Here is an 18,690-nt window from a genome sequence, read left to right as displayed (position 1 = left end):
CTGATGGACAACTATCAGTCCGCATATAGAGTGGCACTTAGCACTGAGACGGCTCTAAACTGTGTTATGAATAACATAAAAATGTCTGTTGATTCTGGAGACATCGCCATGTTAGTCCTGTTAGACTTATCAGTCGCTTTCGACACCATCGACCACGCAATGCTGCTGAGTCGTTTGGAACATGACTATGGCTTGAACGGCACTGTCCTGGAGTGGTGTTCACCACACCTTACAGATAGGAAACAGTGTGTCCAAATAAATAAAGCTATGTCCCGCTGTGAAGTTCTGGCCTGTGGTGTCCCTCAAGGGTCCGTGCTAGGTCCGATCTTTTTCACCATGTACACAAGACCTCTTGGACACTTGATATCAGAGAAGCATGTGGCTCATCATTTCTATGCCGATGACTCGCAGCTGGTAGACAGTTTCAGACCCACCTTAGCAAGTCAGATGGAATCTTTGCATAACATGGAAAGTTGTCTCAACAATGTCAAATCCTGGATGTCAACCAACATGCTTAAATTAAATGACGAAAAGACAGAGGCCATCATCATCGCTCCACCTTCTAGAAAGCAAAAATCCCGGCTAACCCACCTGCAAATTGGACAGTCTCTCATACCTCTCTCGCCTCATGTAAAAAATCTTGGTGTTTTTATTGATTCTTCTCTTACTATGGATAAGCAAGTGGGCCATCTCTGCAAAATATGTCACTTTCATTTGAGAAACATAGGATCAATCCGTCATCCTCTTAATGCTGAAACCACAGCCACTCTGGCTAGATCGCTCATACTTTCTCGTCTGGATTACTGTAACAGCTTACTGGTGGGAATATCAGGAGATCAGCTGAACAGACTGCAGAGGATACAGAACAAGGCTGCCCGTATCATAACCAGGACTAAGCTCCATTCTCACATCTCCCCAGCTCTAAAGTCACTGCACTGGCTCAGGATCCGTGAAAGGATTGACTTTAAGATCCTTTCTTTAGTCTACAAGTCTTTTCAAAACACTGCCCCTGTCTATCTTCAGGACATGTTTGCCCACTGCAAGCCCTCTAGAAATCTCCGATCAGCTGACCAACTGCTCTTGACTGTACCAGTATATAAATTTAAATCTATTGGGGCTCGATCCTTCTCACGTGCAGCTGCCTCGTTATGGAAATGTCTCCCATTTATCCTCAAGAGTGCACCTACGCTATCTTTGTTTAAATCTGGACTAAAAACATATCTCTCCCAACGCTATGCACAGATGTCATACGCGCTTTGAGCATGTCCCTCAGTGATGTGGAACTAGCGCTTTATAAATACCCTTATTATTATTATTATTATCTTACAATATAATAATTGAAACAATATGGTCAGGTAGATTACATATGGTGGTGACGCTGATTGCATGATTTCAGTTTTCTGCATTACCTACGTTCTAAGTTAAAAGCTGTATCCCACCAACTGATTTTGATGGAGAGAAATGTACCTTCTCTAGGTGAATATCAACATTACTGTGATTGCATTTATGTTTTTTCAGTATGTGCTGTTCGTTTTGTCACAGGGATTACAAAACAATACGATGTCTGTCTTCTTACGACTGTAACAATCCAAGGGAGTGTTCCCTAATCTTGGTTCTTGCACACCACTAAAACATTCACAGAAAGTCAAGACTTTATTTTTCAAAAATATGTATAGCTATTGGCTCCACTTTACCGAGAATTGGTGATGCATGTAGTAAACGGTAACTAATCCACACGTAGGTGGGTGGGTGGGTGGTTGCGTGCGTGCGTGCGTGCGTGCGTGATTTCCTCACAACTGCCCGTCAGCAACCACCGGTCAAATTAAGACCACCCATTAGCTCTACCTTAAGGTGATAGCCTAATGCTTACTCTCTGAAAAGGATCCCCAAAGAAAAGAGGCATTAAGACTAGACTTGCTTCATTTAGGGCTTAAGCATTGCAGGAAGATTGAGTGCGTTTAGTTTTACGCCGCACTTAGCAATATTCCAGCGATATGGCGACGGTCTTCTTCCTAAAATACTTCCTAAAAGCATATTCGCCTTTTGTTGTTTAAGACTTATTGTACAATGAGCAAGGCAGAAGGGAAAAGTATATGTTGTTCAGCAACCATGAGACAGATCATTACCCTCTTATCTCTGCATGATTGTCATACTACTGCACTTGAGATAGCACTGTTTGAGTATTAATATCTATTTAAATCTAAACATTTCATGGTCAGTAGCACCACTAACTTAGGAAAAAAGCGGAAAAATTAAAATATAATTCATTCAGTGAAGTTACTGTCATGATCAACAAGCATCGAGGGTACATCAACCCATGACCCCCTCACGATCATTGAACAGCTTATAATGTGTGTTGGTTGGTATGTCGTATATTTGTGTCGTAAACAGTTAGCTAAACATTCACATTACTGTCAGTAAGTCAACTGTGTAGAATACTCACCAGCTGGTACACTCCCTGCATATAACAATATGATTTGCGTGGAGCCCGTGCTGAATACGACATAAATGTTAATTGTTACACAGGTTGTAACCGAAAGTATGGGGAGCATGTATGGTTTCAACATAATGCTGGTTGCTAGCGTGCTGTGCTTTCAGCTAGTGCTGGATACTCACAGTGACTGTAATATTTGAATGTGTCCATGTACCGTCCGTCGGCCCTTATCCCGGAACCTACTGAATAGAACTCGGACCCGCAGCTTTTGTTTTCTGCGGGTTGTTAATTATGGCCGACAGTATTTGTTTCATCACCAATAACTAAGACCATTATTTTTCAGAAAATATCGCCCGGCTTTTTCTAGTTTTATCTGGATCAAATATACGCTGTGAAGGTAATGTTTCGTGGTTTGCTTGCAAAGTTATTCCACGAGCCATCCATGACCCTTTCCAGCTAGTCAGTGTGGCATAGCCGTAGTATTGATTTTGTGACATTGCTGGCTGACCTCTGACCCATATTGTACCGTCAGTGACAAGGACATAAGTATGCTGCTCGGCCATCTTGATAATGTCAGTATCAACCTATAAAATTGACAGGCTAACGTTATATTGTTACATTTTCAATTTTAGAAATACTTTTAACAATGCACACTTTCTTCTCGAATCTAGAGATCTGGTGAAAACCAGGGTTAGAGCTGGTCTTCCAACAACCCATGCTTGTCGTAAGATCCGACCAACAGATGTCGGTGGTCAGACTCGCTGACTTGGTGGACATCGTATCCCATTTGCCGAGATCGATGCTTATGCTGGTCATCACCGGATTGTCTGGTCCAGACTCGATTATTCAAAGACCGCCGCCATATACGTGGAATATCGCTGAGTGTTGTGTAAAACTAAACTCACTCACTCGTATCCGGAAACATGTCTTCAGGGAGAACCTGGACATTGTTGAGGCACCTGCACATTTCGAGCAGTATGTGGCCCGGCATCCTATAACTGCAGAATGGCTCCCTGAGACAGAGCACGTTTGAATGAGAATACCACCGGTTGGAAGAACCTCATATCGATACCTTTCTGAGTTTTAGGTTATTGTAAATGATCACGATGCACGTTTACTGATCAATGATGCCCCCCCCACACCATAACACAACCTCATCCACTGAGTGCCTTTGGACGTACCAAGGTGCCAGTCGCTCGCATCGATTTCTGTAGACATGGATCCATGCATCGGCATGATGGAATAAGGAATCATTCCACAGTTATCTCCCTTTACCAGTAGATGGCGCAGATGTCAACTCTTGTTTGAAGTCTCTTTTACGGTCAGAAACCGCTAAAAGGTCATAGTCATAGGACTTTGTCTCACCGGGTATCCATTGTCTGCTGGGTGAACAGAGGCAAATTTCAACAAACTAACTTGCTTAAGGTGAGACCACATGTTTCCCATGTGCTTCGTTGTGGTGCAGGACCGAAGTCCTAGAAACTCTCAGGAGTCGAACAGCCAAACACGGTCACCGTGTCTGTCCGAGCTCGACGGTGCGTAACTTCAACTGATGGTGACTTGCGCTCTACGCACAGGACCACTCGCCACCACATAGTGTTGGCATGGCTGCAACCGCACTTATTGAAGCATATTCGTATGAAGTCAAGTTAGGCAACAAAAGAAACAAAAATAGTGATAATCATCTTGTAAGGCGTAAACAAGAAGAAGAAGATATAATAAATACTGAAGTAAAGACCGTTTTAAGAAAGCTGAATCGTATATGGTGTCATTATATATATCTCTACTGCCAAGTTTATCACTGAGCCGCAAATGATGACACTGAGAAACAGAATCCCCACCGCGAAGATAGGCGTCCTCCCATGAGTGTAACACGACGTTACTTGTTTTTACCCTGCCTGGCGTTCGGTAGTAAACTGCAGAATATATCCCTCGGCTCGCGCCATATCGCTTCACGTCACCTTTTGTGACATGCATGGGTTTCCGAAGACCAGTTCTTACCAGGATATTCACGGATCATGTTCATAAGAACTATATCGCCGCACTCTGCAGCGATAGTCCAGCTATATGGCGGCGGTCTGTAAATAATCGAGTCTGGACAAGACAATCCAGCGATTAAGAGCATGAGCATCAACCTGCGCAACTGGAACCGATGACATGTCAACCAAGTCAGCGAATCTGACCACTGAAATCTGTTGGTCGCCTCTTACGACAAGCATAGTCGCCTTTTATGACAAGCATGGGTTGCTAAAGACCTACTCGTATACCCCTGACCTCCACGGGTTCATAACAACTACATAATTGCTTTCATAGTATATGTAAATCGGTTACTCGTTCACTGTTGTACTTTCCAGGCATGGAAAAGGTGAACTTCTCGGGGGGAGAGCCTTTCCTGGAGGACAGGGGACATTACGTAGGTGACCTGGTGACCTACTGCAAACGTGACCTTCGCCTTCCCAGCGTCTCCATTGTCAGCAACGGGAGTTTGATCAAAGAATCATGGTTCGAGAAATACGGTAAATGTTTGGTTTTCTCATTACTATTATCATTACTTGATCTTATTGCTGCTGCTGCTGCTATCAAATTTCGAATCTTACAAAGAGTGGTCTATAGCAGGAACGTCAGTCAATGCCAAACATTGCTGCTCCGACTGAGTCACGGCCAGGTTTTAGTATTAAGTGTATTGAGTGCGTGAGTGTATTTATACGCCACTACAAGTGGTCTACTTTAGTCTCATTCATAAGTATTTACGTGTAGAGTTTACACATTCCTTGCTGGTCTTTACACATTCTAGGCAGGTCTTTACACATTCCTTACTGGTCTTTACACATTTCAAGCTGGTCTTTACACATTCCAAGCTGGTCTTTACACATTCCTTGCTGGTTTGTACACGTTCCAAGCTGGTCTGTACGTATTCCACGCTGGTCTTTTCGCATTCCAAGCTGGTCTTTACACATTCCTTGCTGGTCTTTACACATTCCTTGCTGGTCTTTTTGCATTCCTAGCTGGTCTGTACACATTCCAAGCTGGTCTGTACACATTCCACGCTTGTCTTTTCGCATTCCAAGCTGGTCTTTACACATTCCAAGCTGGTCTTTACACATTCCTTGCTGTTCTTTACACATTCCAAGCTGATCTTTACACTTTCTACGAATATCTCCTGTCATCATATGTAATCATAAATTGATAGTTTCCACCTGGCGCTTAGCGTTGTGTGTATCATTTATACAACTGCTTGGCAAACCACCCAGAGTACCTCTAGTCACTAAAAATAATTACAGTTCTATGGGTCTTTGCAGGCAATATGAAACCCCTGTAAAGTAACTGTTTAGAGAGCTATGTGTTGCGATGATTTCTTTAGAGCCTGGGGTGCATCATTGATCATGTGGACGGATTGGTGAAGTGATGCAGATAGCTGCTCTGAGAAACTAGCAAACACGTAGCAAAGTCAGTGAATCGAACCCAGGTCTGCAGCGTTACAAGTGAGCATTTTGACCACTAGAGTACACCCCCACCCCGATCCACACCCCTGATTAGCTCCATACCTAAATATGTATCTTATCTGCCATATGTCTTCATACAAAGCTCGACCTTGTTCTCCCCTCAACTCGACCTACCAATCCCACACTTCGTAATTTCAAAATTAGATCTGTCTGACAGGGTCCCAGGGGTATCTACCGACTGTTCAGCTTCACATCAGTCAGGTGCGGCGGGCTCCTTGTCTTCCTTGACTGTTAACCTAACCTGAACATTTACTGACCCAGTCGTCAATGCGTCGCTCGTCACGCTGAAACTCCGGGTTCGATTCCTCACATGGTTACAATGTGTGACGCCCATTTCCTGTGAACGATTTTGCGTATATTGTCATAGCAAATATCTCTTTCTTGCAACAGATGAGTATAATGCCTTGATCTATCAACTCCATGAAGCTAAAGAAGAGAATGTTTTCCCAACAATATAAGAAGTAGCCCATATATGGACAATTTTGTTCGAAACATTATGTCAACTACTGATACAAATGTAACGTTAAGTTTGGCAAGGTTTCTGTATAAAGTTCTTAGGATAAGAAGTGTAGCATTTTGGATTTTGGTTATTAAGAGAGGTCCCCGGTCTTGTCCAGTGACCAGAGACCTGTAACAAGACCAGCTTGAGTAAATATGTGAAAATTATGTGTGTAATATAGACCATGAATACTGATATTATTCTGTCTGCCTGCCTGTCTGTCTGTCTGTCTGTCTGTCCATTAATGCCGAGCTTCAGGCAGGAACCAGCAAGTACCATATTTAAAACGTCTTTTAGTATGATATAGCCGGGTATCGAAGCCGTGACCTTCAGGTCTCCTGGTGGAACTACTGCACCACTTACGAGGTTCCCTGATATCAGAAATGTATCCAAAGCCAAGGGGAAAGGCAGCGGCTGGATTTTCCGTTGGATCGAGACTCGGGTTCGATTCCCCACAAGGGTGCATTGCGTAAAGCCCTTTTCTGGGGTCCCTCGCGGTGATATTGCTTGGATATGTCAAATAGTGGCGTAAAACCAAACACACTAACTCTGTGCGATCTTTTGTTTCAGGCGAATATTTGGACATACTGGCAGTATCATGTGACAGCTTCGACCCAGAGACGAACCAACTGATTGGTCGACAACAGGGAGGGAAGAGCCACCTAAACTCCTTACTGCGAGTCAGGGACTGGTGTTACAAGTACAAGGTGAGTGATGTGATTTTATGCTACAGTAGAGTGAGTATGTGAGTTTACGTTTAAGCTGTCTTAGCAATATTGCAGCAATATCAGGAATGGGTTACACCCGTTTTATCCATTCGGGGAATCGAACCCAGATCTTCGACGTGATGACTGAACACTTTAACCACTAGGCTACCCACCGTCTCGAGACTACACTAGAGGACATGCGGTGAAGCAAGTTGCTAAATGTCCACGCTTGTGGTTTCACTGGTGGTTTACACGCTCGGTGGCCTTATCCGTCATATACTGAGCAGCAAAAGAATCGCAGCCCAGGCTTTTATCAGGTTCTTACATGGAAGACATAAATACTTTTATGAGATTTCATTTCTGCTTTTCTTTTGTTGTTCAGTACAGTATAGAACATTGAGCAAGAAGCTCGTGTCTCTATCATCACGTATTGCCTTCAGTGATACCAGAATACTAGTATATATTCACTACTGTGAAGAGAATATAATTCACATCACGAATATTGGTCAATGGATGCAATAACACGCCAGCAGTTGATGTAGTGTTCATTATATACCGTCAACCAGGGACATAAATACATTATTTGTAGGGGCGGGTATTGCAGAGAATTTCAATCTTGTGATATATGCGTAAGCATATATTACGAAGCGTGTTGCAGTATATTACAAGACCTGTCGTAAAGCAAAAAACCAACAAAATCACATTGTGGCATTAGGAAGGGCGTAACCCCATCAAATACACTCCTCCGTCAGTGGCAAGGCTACGTTTTGGTTGCTCATGTCTTTTCCATATAGATGATAACTTTGTAGGCTAACTCCCTGGCCTGAAAATGAACAATTTGCTTCCCTATCCTGGACATGTTAATTTAACCGAAAATCTGCAAACTCTCAAATACTGACTCATGTCGTGATGGTGTCTTGCTGAACTAAATCGCTGTAAGAGACACGTGTTAAACAGTAGTATTGATTTCACGCCACGGTCAGCATGTATTGCACGTGTTTAATCTCCACTCTACCGGTAGCAACCAAGTGTATTCGTCCAGATTACTTGCCCCGCCAGCTTGTCACAAACGTATTCACTGGGTATCTTCCCATTATGATTACTCCCATTATGACTACTCCCATTATGACTACTAATTAAAATACACATATAATGGACCACCCCTGCACTTAATAATGAACTGTACCCGTATAGCTGATAAATACTCAACATTATAAAGCAAGGTTTGATGTGGCAAATGTATCACATGTTATGCAATATGTACGTGGAATTGCAGCAAGAGGAATTATCAGTCGAGTTTCAAACAAAGACAAACATCGGTACAAGGATTCGTTAATGAATGACGGACATCTTGCAGTTAGTTGGCTGCGAAAGAGACTATACACCACTGCGTAAAACCTGAAACGATGTATACACATATTAGGCTGGTTAAAAGACATATGGCATGAACAGGATTCTTTGTCAGCTGTAGATGGATGGCATGTCCTGTATTTGTAAGGATATTGATGGATACGTCCCTCCAGCAAGGTAATAGCCTGACATTGCCGGTTGCTATAACTTTTAATCTCTTTTAGTTTTAATACTTGCAGCATTCAACATGATCATTTGTATCGCTGCGACTGAGTGAGTGAGTTATAATTTAACTTCACATTTTTAACAGAAATGTTGTACCTAAACCAAAACGGCAATATTTCAGCCTTATAGTGAAGGGAAATGTTGTACCTAAACCAAAACTGCAATATTTCAGCCTTAGAGTGAAGGGAAATGTTGTACATAAGCCAAAATACAGTTAGTTACATAACCAGTCATCGACGGACGGAAAAATAACCAGAGTATCACAAAAATAGTTGAAACTTGCTAGACTAAGACTGACTATTGTTTGGTTTCCATGGTGAGCAAGTACTCCATTTGAGTTGATTTAGTCAAGCAGACAATGGGTAGATAGCTCCCCTACGTAACCATGTAACAAAACACTGATCGATTCCGGTCCTGGCGAGTTTTGTAAATGCTCACATCCTAAGTTGCACATACTTACCTCCCTTGAGGCTGTTGCTACAACGTAACTACTTTCACTTTACCCACGTCAAACTTTACTTGGAAGGTCAAAATAAAATTGTAATATACTCATGGAAAAATTTAAGGGAACGCATGTTTCTTTGGACAATTCAGTATTTCTGTTTACTAACTTCAGCGTCGTGTATTATCGTTTTCGTGAAGAGCAGTTCACTCAAACTCACCATAATGCTTTCCATGCATGTGCACTACATGCTCCTAAAGTTACATGCACTTAGATTTACACGTGACGTGTATGTGCACTGTCAAACACAACGGTTAAAAACATTGTTAACATGGCGAGACAGTACTTAACTTTGGCATAGAAATGGGAGGCAATTGGCATGGTTAATGGTGGAAGCTCATTACGACAGGTTGCAACAACTTTTCACAAGTCTGTTAGCGTGATATCCAGACTTTGGAATCTATACAGAGCGACTGGTGACGTCAAAATGAGGCGTGGACAGGAAAAGAAAACCACCCCACGAGATGACCGGACCCTACTCCTTATTGCTCTGCGAGACAGGTTCAAATCCTCCTCCAAAATCAATACGGAATTCAGGCGAAGAACAAACGTCAGAATTTGTTCACGTACAATGCGTAATCGTCTTAAATCGGCTGGTCTAAAAAGTCGTAGTCCATTGGCTAGAATCAACATGACTGAGCAACACAAGCGCTTGAGACTGCAGTGGGCACGGAACCGTGGAGGAAGAACCGTACGTCAATGGAGAAACACCATGTTTAGTGATGAGAGCAGGTACACCCTTGACCATAATGACGGTCGAATTCGAGTTTGGAGACGCGTTGGGGAACGTCACAGTGCCTGCACCATTAAACAGCATGATCATTTTGGAGGGGCTCTGTTATGGTGTGGGGCGGGTTTCCCTTTAACCACAAAACAGATCTTGTGCGTGTTGATGGCAGGATAACAGATGTACGATATCGTGATGAGATCTTGAATCCGACTGTGATCCCTTTTGCGCGTACAGCAGGTCGAATGTTCGAGTTCCAGCATGACAATGCCCGCCCTCATATCGCTCATGTTTGTCGGGACAGACTGAGGGCTGCAGGTGTCCGGGTGTTGCAATGGCCGGGTAAAAGTTCTGATCTTAACCCCATCGAACATCTTTGGGATGTTCTTGGCCGCAATGTTCGGGAAAGACCTGTTCAACCCAACAATTTGGCTGAACTTTTCGTGGCTCTCCAGGAAGAATGGCGTAGAATTCCGATTGGTACCATCCGTACACTCATTCGCAGCATGCCACGACGATGCCAAGCAGTTCTCCAGAGACATGGGGGACACACCCGATATTGATTTTCATCACTTGACATAAGCCTTTTCTTTTACTGTTTCAAAGATTAAAAGTCACAGCTATTTCATGCGTTCCCTTAAATTTTTCCATGAGTATAGTTTGTTCAGTAACTTTTTTTTCAGTTTGGAGACAAACGTTATAAAACTTACTGGTCTGATGTTTTTATTACAGTCTGCGTTGAAATGAATGTTGGATCATGAACCCATTTGGAGTTAGATTGTGAGTCTTTGGTATCATTTTTGACCCAAACAGACTTTTGTAACATCTGACGCTTTCCATTGTTTAGAGTAATGGTACAGCCAATCCCTTGACCCATTCCACAAAAAAAATATCACTAGTGAGCCTATGGCTAAATAACACCTGCAAATAAGATAAGAGTTCACAGTTACAACATTTAATCACCCCAGGTCCAACTGTACCAGGTTCTGGTGCTTTTCCACCACTGACAGTGTTATAGTCAATACCTTAAAGAATGTTACCCTTCGATATTCCACCGTTAAAAGTGATTAACGACATGATAACAAGTTTTGCCATCAATTTTTTTCACAAATTTATCAGCGTTATTGAGACCATCTTGATTGATGTACATACTTACGGTATTGAAAGCTGTTCCAAAATATGACAACCATTAAGTCGCTGATACAGAGTTTGATGTATTCCTTTTTGGTTTTGTCAGTTGTGGGAAATGTTGTGGGATTCCAACAGCTTGTAACATGCTGTGTTAGCCTGTTCCTCTGCATGTTGGTCTTCTTCAGACGACATGGATATCGACACGAGTTTCATAATAAACATTCAAGTAAGTCCAATATGAAGAGATTCAGTTTTCCTACACGTGTCCACGGTTGAGTGTTTATGGTGTTTTATGGTGCGCGAAAAAGCCAATTACTCGCTAGTCTGTGACTACTAAAATTCCATTCGGACCAGTAAATCTTCACAGTCACTACTCCGACCAACTAGTGAATTTTCTTGGGATGAATTTGTAAATGCATGTATATCACTCCGACTCGTCAAGTTATAGTACACTTTTAAATCACGCAAGTTTAATAATGTCGTTATAGTAATGTCGTTATGATAATGTCGTTATGATAATGTCGTTATAATAATGTCGTTATGATAATGTCGTTATTATGATGTTATAATAATGTCGTTATTATAATGTTATGGTAATGTCGTTATAATGTCGTTATGATAATGTCGTTATTATGATGTCGTTATAATAATGTTGTTATTATGATGTTATGATAATGTCGTTATAATAATGTCGTTATGATAGTGTCGTTATTATAATGTTATGATAATGTCGTTATAATAATGTCGTTATGATAATGTCGTTATTATTATGTCGTTATAATAATGTTCATCATATTAGCAGGATAATAACGAACACCGTGTTTATATTCAAATTTCGCGATAGCGAATTATTCTCGGGGCTAGTAACTTTCAGTCGTAGCTATTTTGGTCATTCCATACAATCAATAAACCTTTTCCAACCTTGGGTTGAACAGCAACACCTCACCTGCCATTACATCCCCTTGGTTAATAAACACAGCAACACCTCATCTGCCATTACATCCCCTTTTTAATAAACACAGCAACACCTCATCTGCCAGTGCATCCCCTTGGTTAATAAATACAGCAACACCTCATCTGCCATTACATCCCCTTTTTTAATAAACACAGCAACACCTCGCCTGCCAGTGCATCCCCTTGGTTAATAAATACAGCAACACCTCATCTGCCATTACATCCCCTTGCTTAATAAACACAGCAACACCTCGCCTGCCAGTGCATCCCCTTGCTTAATAAACACAGCAACACCTCATCTGCCATTACATCCCCTTGGTTAATAAACACAGCAACACCTCATCTGCCATTACATCCCCTTTTTTAATAAACACAGCAACACCTCGCCTGCCAGTGCATCCCCTTGGTTAATAAACACAGCAACACCTCATCTGCCATTACATCACCTTTTTTAATAAACACAGCAACACCTCGCCTGCCAGTGCATCCCTTTTTTTTAATAAACACAGCAACACCTCGCCTGCCAGTGCATCCCCTTGGTTAATAAACACAGCAACACCTCATCTGCCATTACATCCCCTTGCTTAATAAACATAGCAACACCTCATCTGCCATTACATCCCCTTGGTTAATGAGCACAGCAACACCTCATCTGCCATTACATCCCCTTGGTTAATAAACACAGCAACACCTCATCTGCCATTACATCCCCTTGCTTAATAAACACAGCAACACCTCGCCTGCCAGTGCATCCCCTTGGTTAATAAACACAGCAACACCTCATCTGCCATTACATCACCTTTTTTAATAAACACAGCAACACCTCGCCTGCCAGTGCATCCCTTTTTTTTAATAAACACAGCAACACCTCGCCTGCCAGTGCATCCCCTTGGTTAATAAACACAGCAACACCTCATCTGCCATTACATCCCCTTGCTTAATAAACATAGCAACACCTCATCTGCCATTACATCCCCTTGGTTAATGAGCACAGCAACACCTCATCTGCCATTACATCCCCTTGGTTAATAAACACAGCAACACCTCATCTGCCATTACATCCCCTTGCTTAATAAACACAGCAACACCTCGCCTGCCAGTGCATCCCCTTGGTTAATAAATACAGCAACACCTCATCTGCCATTACATCCCCTTGGTTAATAAACACAGCAACACCTCATCTGCCATTACATCCCCTTTTTTAATAAACACAGCAACACCTCGCCTGCCAGTGCATCCCCTTGGTTAATAAATACAGCAACACCTCATCTGCCATTACATCCCCTTACTTAATAAACACAGCAACACCTCGCCTGCCAGTGCATCCCCTTGGTTAATAAGCACAGCAACACCTCATCTGCCATTACATCCCCTTGGTTAATAAGCACAGCAACACCTCATCTGCCATTACATCCCCTTGGTTAATAAACACAGCAACACCTCATCTGCTATTACATCCCCCTGGTTAATAAACACATCGTGCTGTGTAAATTCAGAATTATATCACCAGTGTTTACATTGTTCCAGACGTCAATCAACTGCATTATGTCCAAATGCAATCGCTATCTAATGAATCGCCATGAACGCAAACATTCTATGTAGCAATTGGATTGGTGGTTTTGATTGTGTTCTTCCGCGTACACAGTTCTTGGTTAACATATGTAGAGCCGACACAGGTGGCCATGGAATAAACTACCCACGTGGATACTGTATCAGAAGGATAATGAATTGCATGCTAATTATAGAGGGACGACAGTGTAGTAGTCGATAGGACCGGAAGAGAATTAAAAAATACCCAGAAACTTTAAAAGGAGTCTTACAATTTTAAGTCAAGAGTTACTTCCCTTTCCATATTCAACTTTTTAAAATCTCTACAACTAGAGGCAGATCGAGGGCGTGGACAAGAGGCTTGTCCTGGTGCATCTGTAACTCTGGATCCGCAAGTGAAACCACCACCTTAACTAATTTTGTTTGTGGATATTCGTACACATGGATAGCAAGGGACCTGTTTAACCAACCAGGTCCCCACAGACGTAAAATCCATCAGAGGTTTGTTTCGAAGTAAACGAGGAGTGGAACCAGGGTCCCCAAAGACGTAGTTTATGACCGACATTAAGAACAATTGAGGGGTAAATTTATATTTACAGATGATTTTGTGGTTTAAAAGGTTTGTGTCTAAGAGAAAATGCTGCAACGTCTAAAAACGTGTGCATTGACTGAAACATTATTTTGTAAATGGTGAAAGTACCAGTGTCCTACTGTTCCTCTAGATGAGGTTTGTATGTTTCAGGTGGCGTTCAAACTGAACACAGTAGTAAATACCTACAACAAGGACGAGGACATGACAGGTTACGTGACAGCCTTGAAGCCATGCAGGTGGAAGGTAGGCGTGCTCTTGTAAGCATCTAGCTCTGAACACCACGTGTATGTCGGACAGGGGAGTCAGTGTATGTTGACAGACAGGCAGACAAAGTAGTGAATATACAAATCGATTACAATGACAATAGTGATAGAACATACGTATATACACACAGCAGGCCAGATGGCCACAGGGACACACTGGACAGTACCTGCATGAGATGTATTAAACATAAGATTAAAACACAAAACGGGCGCTATACATATGAAAGAACTAGAATACAATGACGTCAATATTATCGCTGTGGACATGTAATTTGAATGACTGTAGATAATCTGGTCTTGTTAAATCAACCCAGTGGTCTTTCGTCGGGGAAAGAGTAGTGAGGTTGTTTTAAGTTTTACACCGCTTTCAGCAGTATCAAGGCGGGGAGAGACACCAGAAATGGGTTTTTCACATTGTACCCTTATGGGGAATCGAACTTCGGCTTGACGAGCAAACACTTTAACCAGTAGGATACCCCACCGCCCCTTTCATTTCGAAACTCAACAACACAATAATGACTCTGTATCGGTCTTATATTAACTAAGGTGTGTGTCAGTGTATTTACTATAACTTGTTTGAGTGGCATTTTAGAAGTTGGTGTACAAATAGGACAAATTGTATGGATAACAACTTCTTCATTACGTGATTGCGACGTTTCGGTACAGATTCTTGTACCGTTGTCAAGCAGGAATGATGCATAAAATCCAGAACTTGTATAGATATATACTAATAAAAACAATGGGATAACATAGTATATAAAGAAAACACAATTGACAACCGGAGCAACATAGTGCCATGATTGGAGAAGAAGAAAGCTTGAGAAGCCAGTCGTAGACAAAGGATAGTGAATGGAAGCCAGACATGTACAAATAAAGGAGTTAAAATGAATTAATTACAATGGAGGATGAGATGTTTATACAATTGATTGGGCTTGGTAGAGGAGTGCATCATAAGCAGATGGAATGAAGTATCCTTGGTCACAGTTGATGGTGGGCTTGTGGCGTTTGATGTGAATGGCTTCGGTGAGTTTGCGTTTGGTGAAGTCCGTTTGGTTGTTGGCTAGGATTGTGATGTCAGACCACTCTATTTGATGTTTAGGGTTTTCTTTGATGTGGTCCGAGATGGCTGATTTGCTGTCCGAGTTAATAACAGAGGCGCGATGTTCTTTGACTCGGGTTTTGATGGGTTGTGATGTATTTTGTATATAACACATTTCGGGTTTTTCCTGCTTGACATAAAAAATTCAAAAACAATAAAAATATTGCTCCTTTCTACTTTCACCTCTCCAGTCTGCTGCATCACAACACCTTAACACAATACAACACTCACCTCCAATAGCAAGCTACATTCACCACCTCCCCCCACCCAAAACAGATACCACAACACAACACTCACCTCCAGTAGCAAGCTACATTCACCACCTCCCCCCACCCAAAACAGATACCACACTACAACACTCACCTCCCATAGCAAGCTACATTCACCACCTCCCCCCACCCAAAACAGATACCACAATGCAACACTCACCTCCCATAGCAAGCTACATACACCACCTCCCCCACCCAAAACAGATACCACACTACAACACTCACCTCCCATAGCAAGCTACATACACCACCTCCCCCCACCCAAAACAGATACCACACTACAACACTCACCTCCCATAGCAAGCTACATTCACCACCTCCCCCCACCCAAAACAGGTACCACACTACAACACTCACCTCCCATAGCAAGCTACATTCACCACCTCCCCCCACCCAAAACAGATACCACAATACAACACTCACCTCCCATAGCAAGCTACATTCACCACCTCCCCCCACCCAAAACAGATACTACAATACAACACTCACCTCCCATAGCAAGCTACATTCACCACCTCCCTCCACCCAAAACAGATACCACACTACAACACCACATACTAAACACAACCCCTAAACCTGACACTCACACTAAAACAAACATTATCCAAACTCACTTAGACACCAACTATCCCAACCACACACACATATATACAGACGCATCTATCTCACCAAACAAAACAACAGGAATAGGCATACATGTTCAAACAACCCCACCCCTCACCACCAACTTCCACCTTACAAACCATATAAACAATACCACAGCAGAACTACTAGCAATCCTTACAGCCCTCCACACCATCCCTACCTCCCAGCCTCCCACCTCCTCATCATAACCGACTCCCTCCCAGCCATAAATCAACTCCAAAACAAATTCTCTAAATCTCGCCCTGACCTTATCCACCAAATCACCCAACAAATCAACTATCTTCAGAAACACAACAAAATCATAACACTTCTCTGGATCCCTGCACACACAAACAATACAGGCAACAACACAGCAGACTTAACAGCCAAACTAGCAGCTACCCACCCATCCCCACATATACCTTTTCACACTTCAAAAACAGAAACAAAACAACTCATCAAATCATACACATCTACACTTAACTACAATCATAACATAAACTCAAGCAAGTCCATCTGGGTCAAATCCATCATCACAAAACCCATCACCAAAACGCCCACATTCTCAGACACCCCCTATCTAGACACACTTATAACACGACTTATCACCGGCAACACCAACCTAAACTACAATCTATACAGACAAAATAGACACCCAGATGGACTCTGCCCACATTGCAAAACAAAAGAAACAATATGACACATACTCACCGAATGTAAACAACAACACACCAACATCACACAACTACACAACTCAATCCCACCAAAATACCACTACGACACACACCAACTACTCAACCCGGCTAACCCAAAACCCATCTTCAACGCAATAGCAACCTTCATTCTCAACTCCTCCATAGCACACAAAATCTAAAACCGAAAACCCTTCTCCACAATATCTTTCACCTACGACCGCCATCTTACCTCTCACCTGTACCGTAAGCCACCTAACGGACCCACAAGCTGGCGCGAGGTCGTCTCCTCCGACGTCCGCGCCCGGCCACACGCTCTCTCTCTCACTCAAACTCCTCTACCGTCAATCTGCGTACCCCCTCCCGCACCCTCCCAAATCCCAAGCTCAGTTTTAACCTTTTTACCCATCCAAATCCCCTCTCTCCCTTTGTCTTAAATTATCTTATTTTATTCATACAATATATTTATACCAAAAACAACATTTTTAAACAAATTATTTATACCAAAAACATATCTTAGCACACACAACAAAGTGTTGTACACAATCTCACCACTCCCCCCCCCCAACCACTGTACATATACCACCCTAAACCTCTCACACCACCCCCACCTCATCTATACCTTATCTTATCATACACACCTATTTATATACCCAAAACATTTTAATCCCCACACCTCAACATCTTTAGCCAGGCCAACAACCCTATCGCCACAACCACCAACACCATAGGCCCAGGCCTTACCGTCCTTCTTTGCAAGTGGATGTTTTGTCAGACAACTTAAACACATTGTAAAATCCCCGATTTCATGTTTTTGTATGAAAGAATCTGTCTATGTTCCTGTCAAGAAAATAAACAGCAGAACGCTGACTGCTTGCATAGGGAGGGAGCCAATGACCTGAAACAGCGGCAGTGTTATATGTACTAAGGTGTGTGTCAGTGTTATATCTAGTATGGTGTGTGTCAGTGTTATATCTAGTAAGGTGTGTGTCAGTGTTATATCTAGTAAGGTGTGTGTCAGTGTTATATGTACTAAGGTGTGTGTCAGTGTTATATCTAGTAAGGTGTGTGTCAGTGCTATATCTAGTATGGTGTGTGTCAGTGTTATATGTACTAAGGTGTGTGTCAGTGTTATATGTACTAAGGTGTGTGTCAGTGTTATATCCAGTAAGGTGTGTGTCAGTGTTATATCTAGTATGGTGTGTGTCAGTGTTATATCTAGTAAGGTGTGTGTCAGTGTTATATCTAGTAAGGTGTGTGTCAGTGTTATATCTAGTAAGGTGTGTGTCAGTGTTATATCTAGTAAGGTGTGTGTCAGTGTTATATCTAGTATGGTGTGTGTCAGTGTTATATCTAGTAAGGTGTGTGTCACTGTTATATCTAGTAAGGTGTGTGTCAGTGTTATATCTAGTATGGTGTGTGTCAGTGTTATATCTAGTAAGGTGTGTGTCAGTGTTATATCTAGTAAGGTGTGTGTCAGTGTTATATCTAGTATGGTGTGTGTCAGTGTTATATCTAGTATGGTGTGTGTCAGTGTTATATCTAGTAAGGTGTGTGTCAGTGTTATATCT

The 18,690-nt window shown here is 42.3% G+C and overlaps 1 protein-coding gene across 1 annotated transcript in view; it reads left to right on the top strand.

Moving 5' to 3' along the window:
- LOC137256436 (S-adenosylmethionine-dependent nucleotide dehydratase RSAD2-like) overlaps positions 1-18,690 on the top strand; it is an 83,845-nt gene that overhangs the window by 3,541 nt on the left and 61,614 nt on the right. The window contains exons 2-4 of the mRNA XM_067794279.1: positions 4,789-4,950; positions 7,007-7,143; positions 14,323-14,415. Coding sequence (XP_067650380.1) covers positions 4,789-4,950; positions 7,007-7,143; positions 14,323-14,415 — 392 coding nt within the window. The remainder of the gene's footprint in view (positions 1-4,788; positions 4,951-7,006; positions 7,144-14,322; positions 14,416-18,690) is intronic.

Source organism: Haliotis asinina, chromosome 11 (genome assembly GCF_037392515.1).
Source record: "Haliotis asinina isolate JCU_RB_2024 chromosome 11, JCU_Hal_asi_v2, whole genome shotgun sequence".
Lineage (NCBI taxonomy): Eukaryota > Metazoa > Mollusca > Gastropoda > Lepetellida > Haliotidae > Haliotis > Haliotis asinina.
Note: the sequence above shows the minus strand (reverse complement) of the source record. Positions and strands in the feature narration are given on the sequence as shown.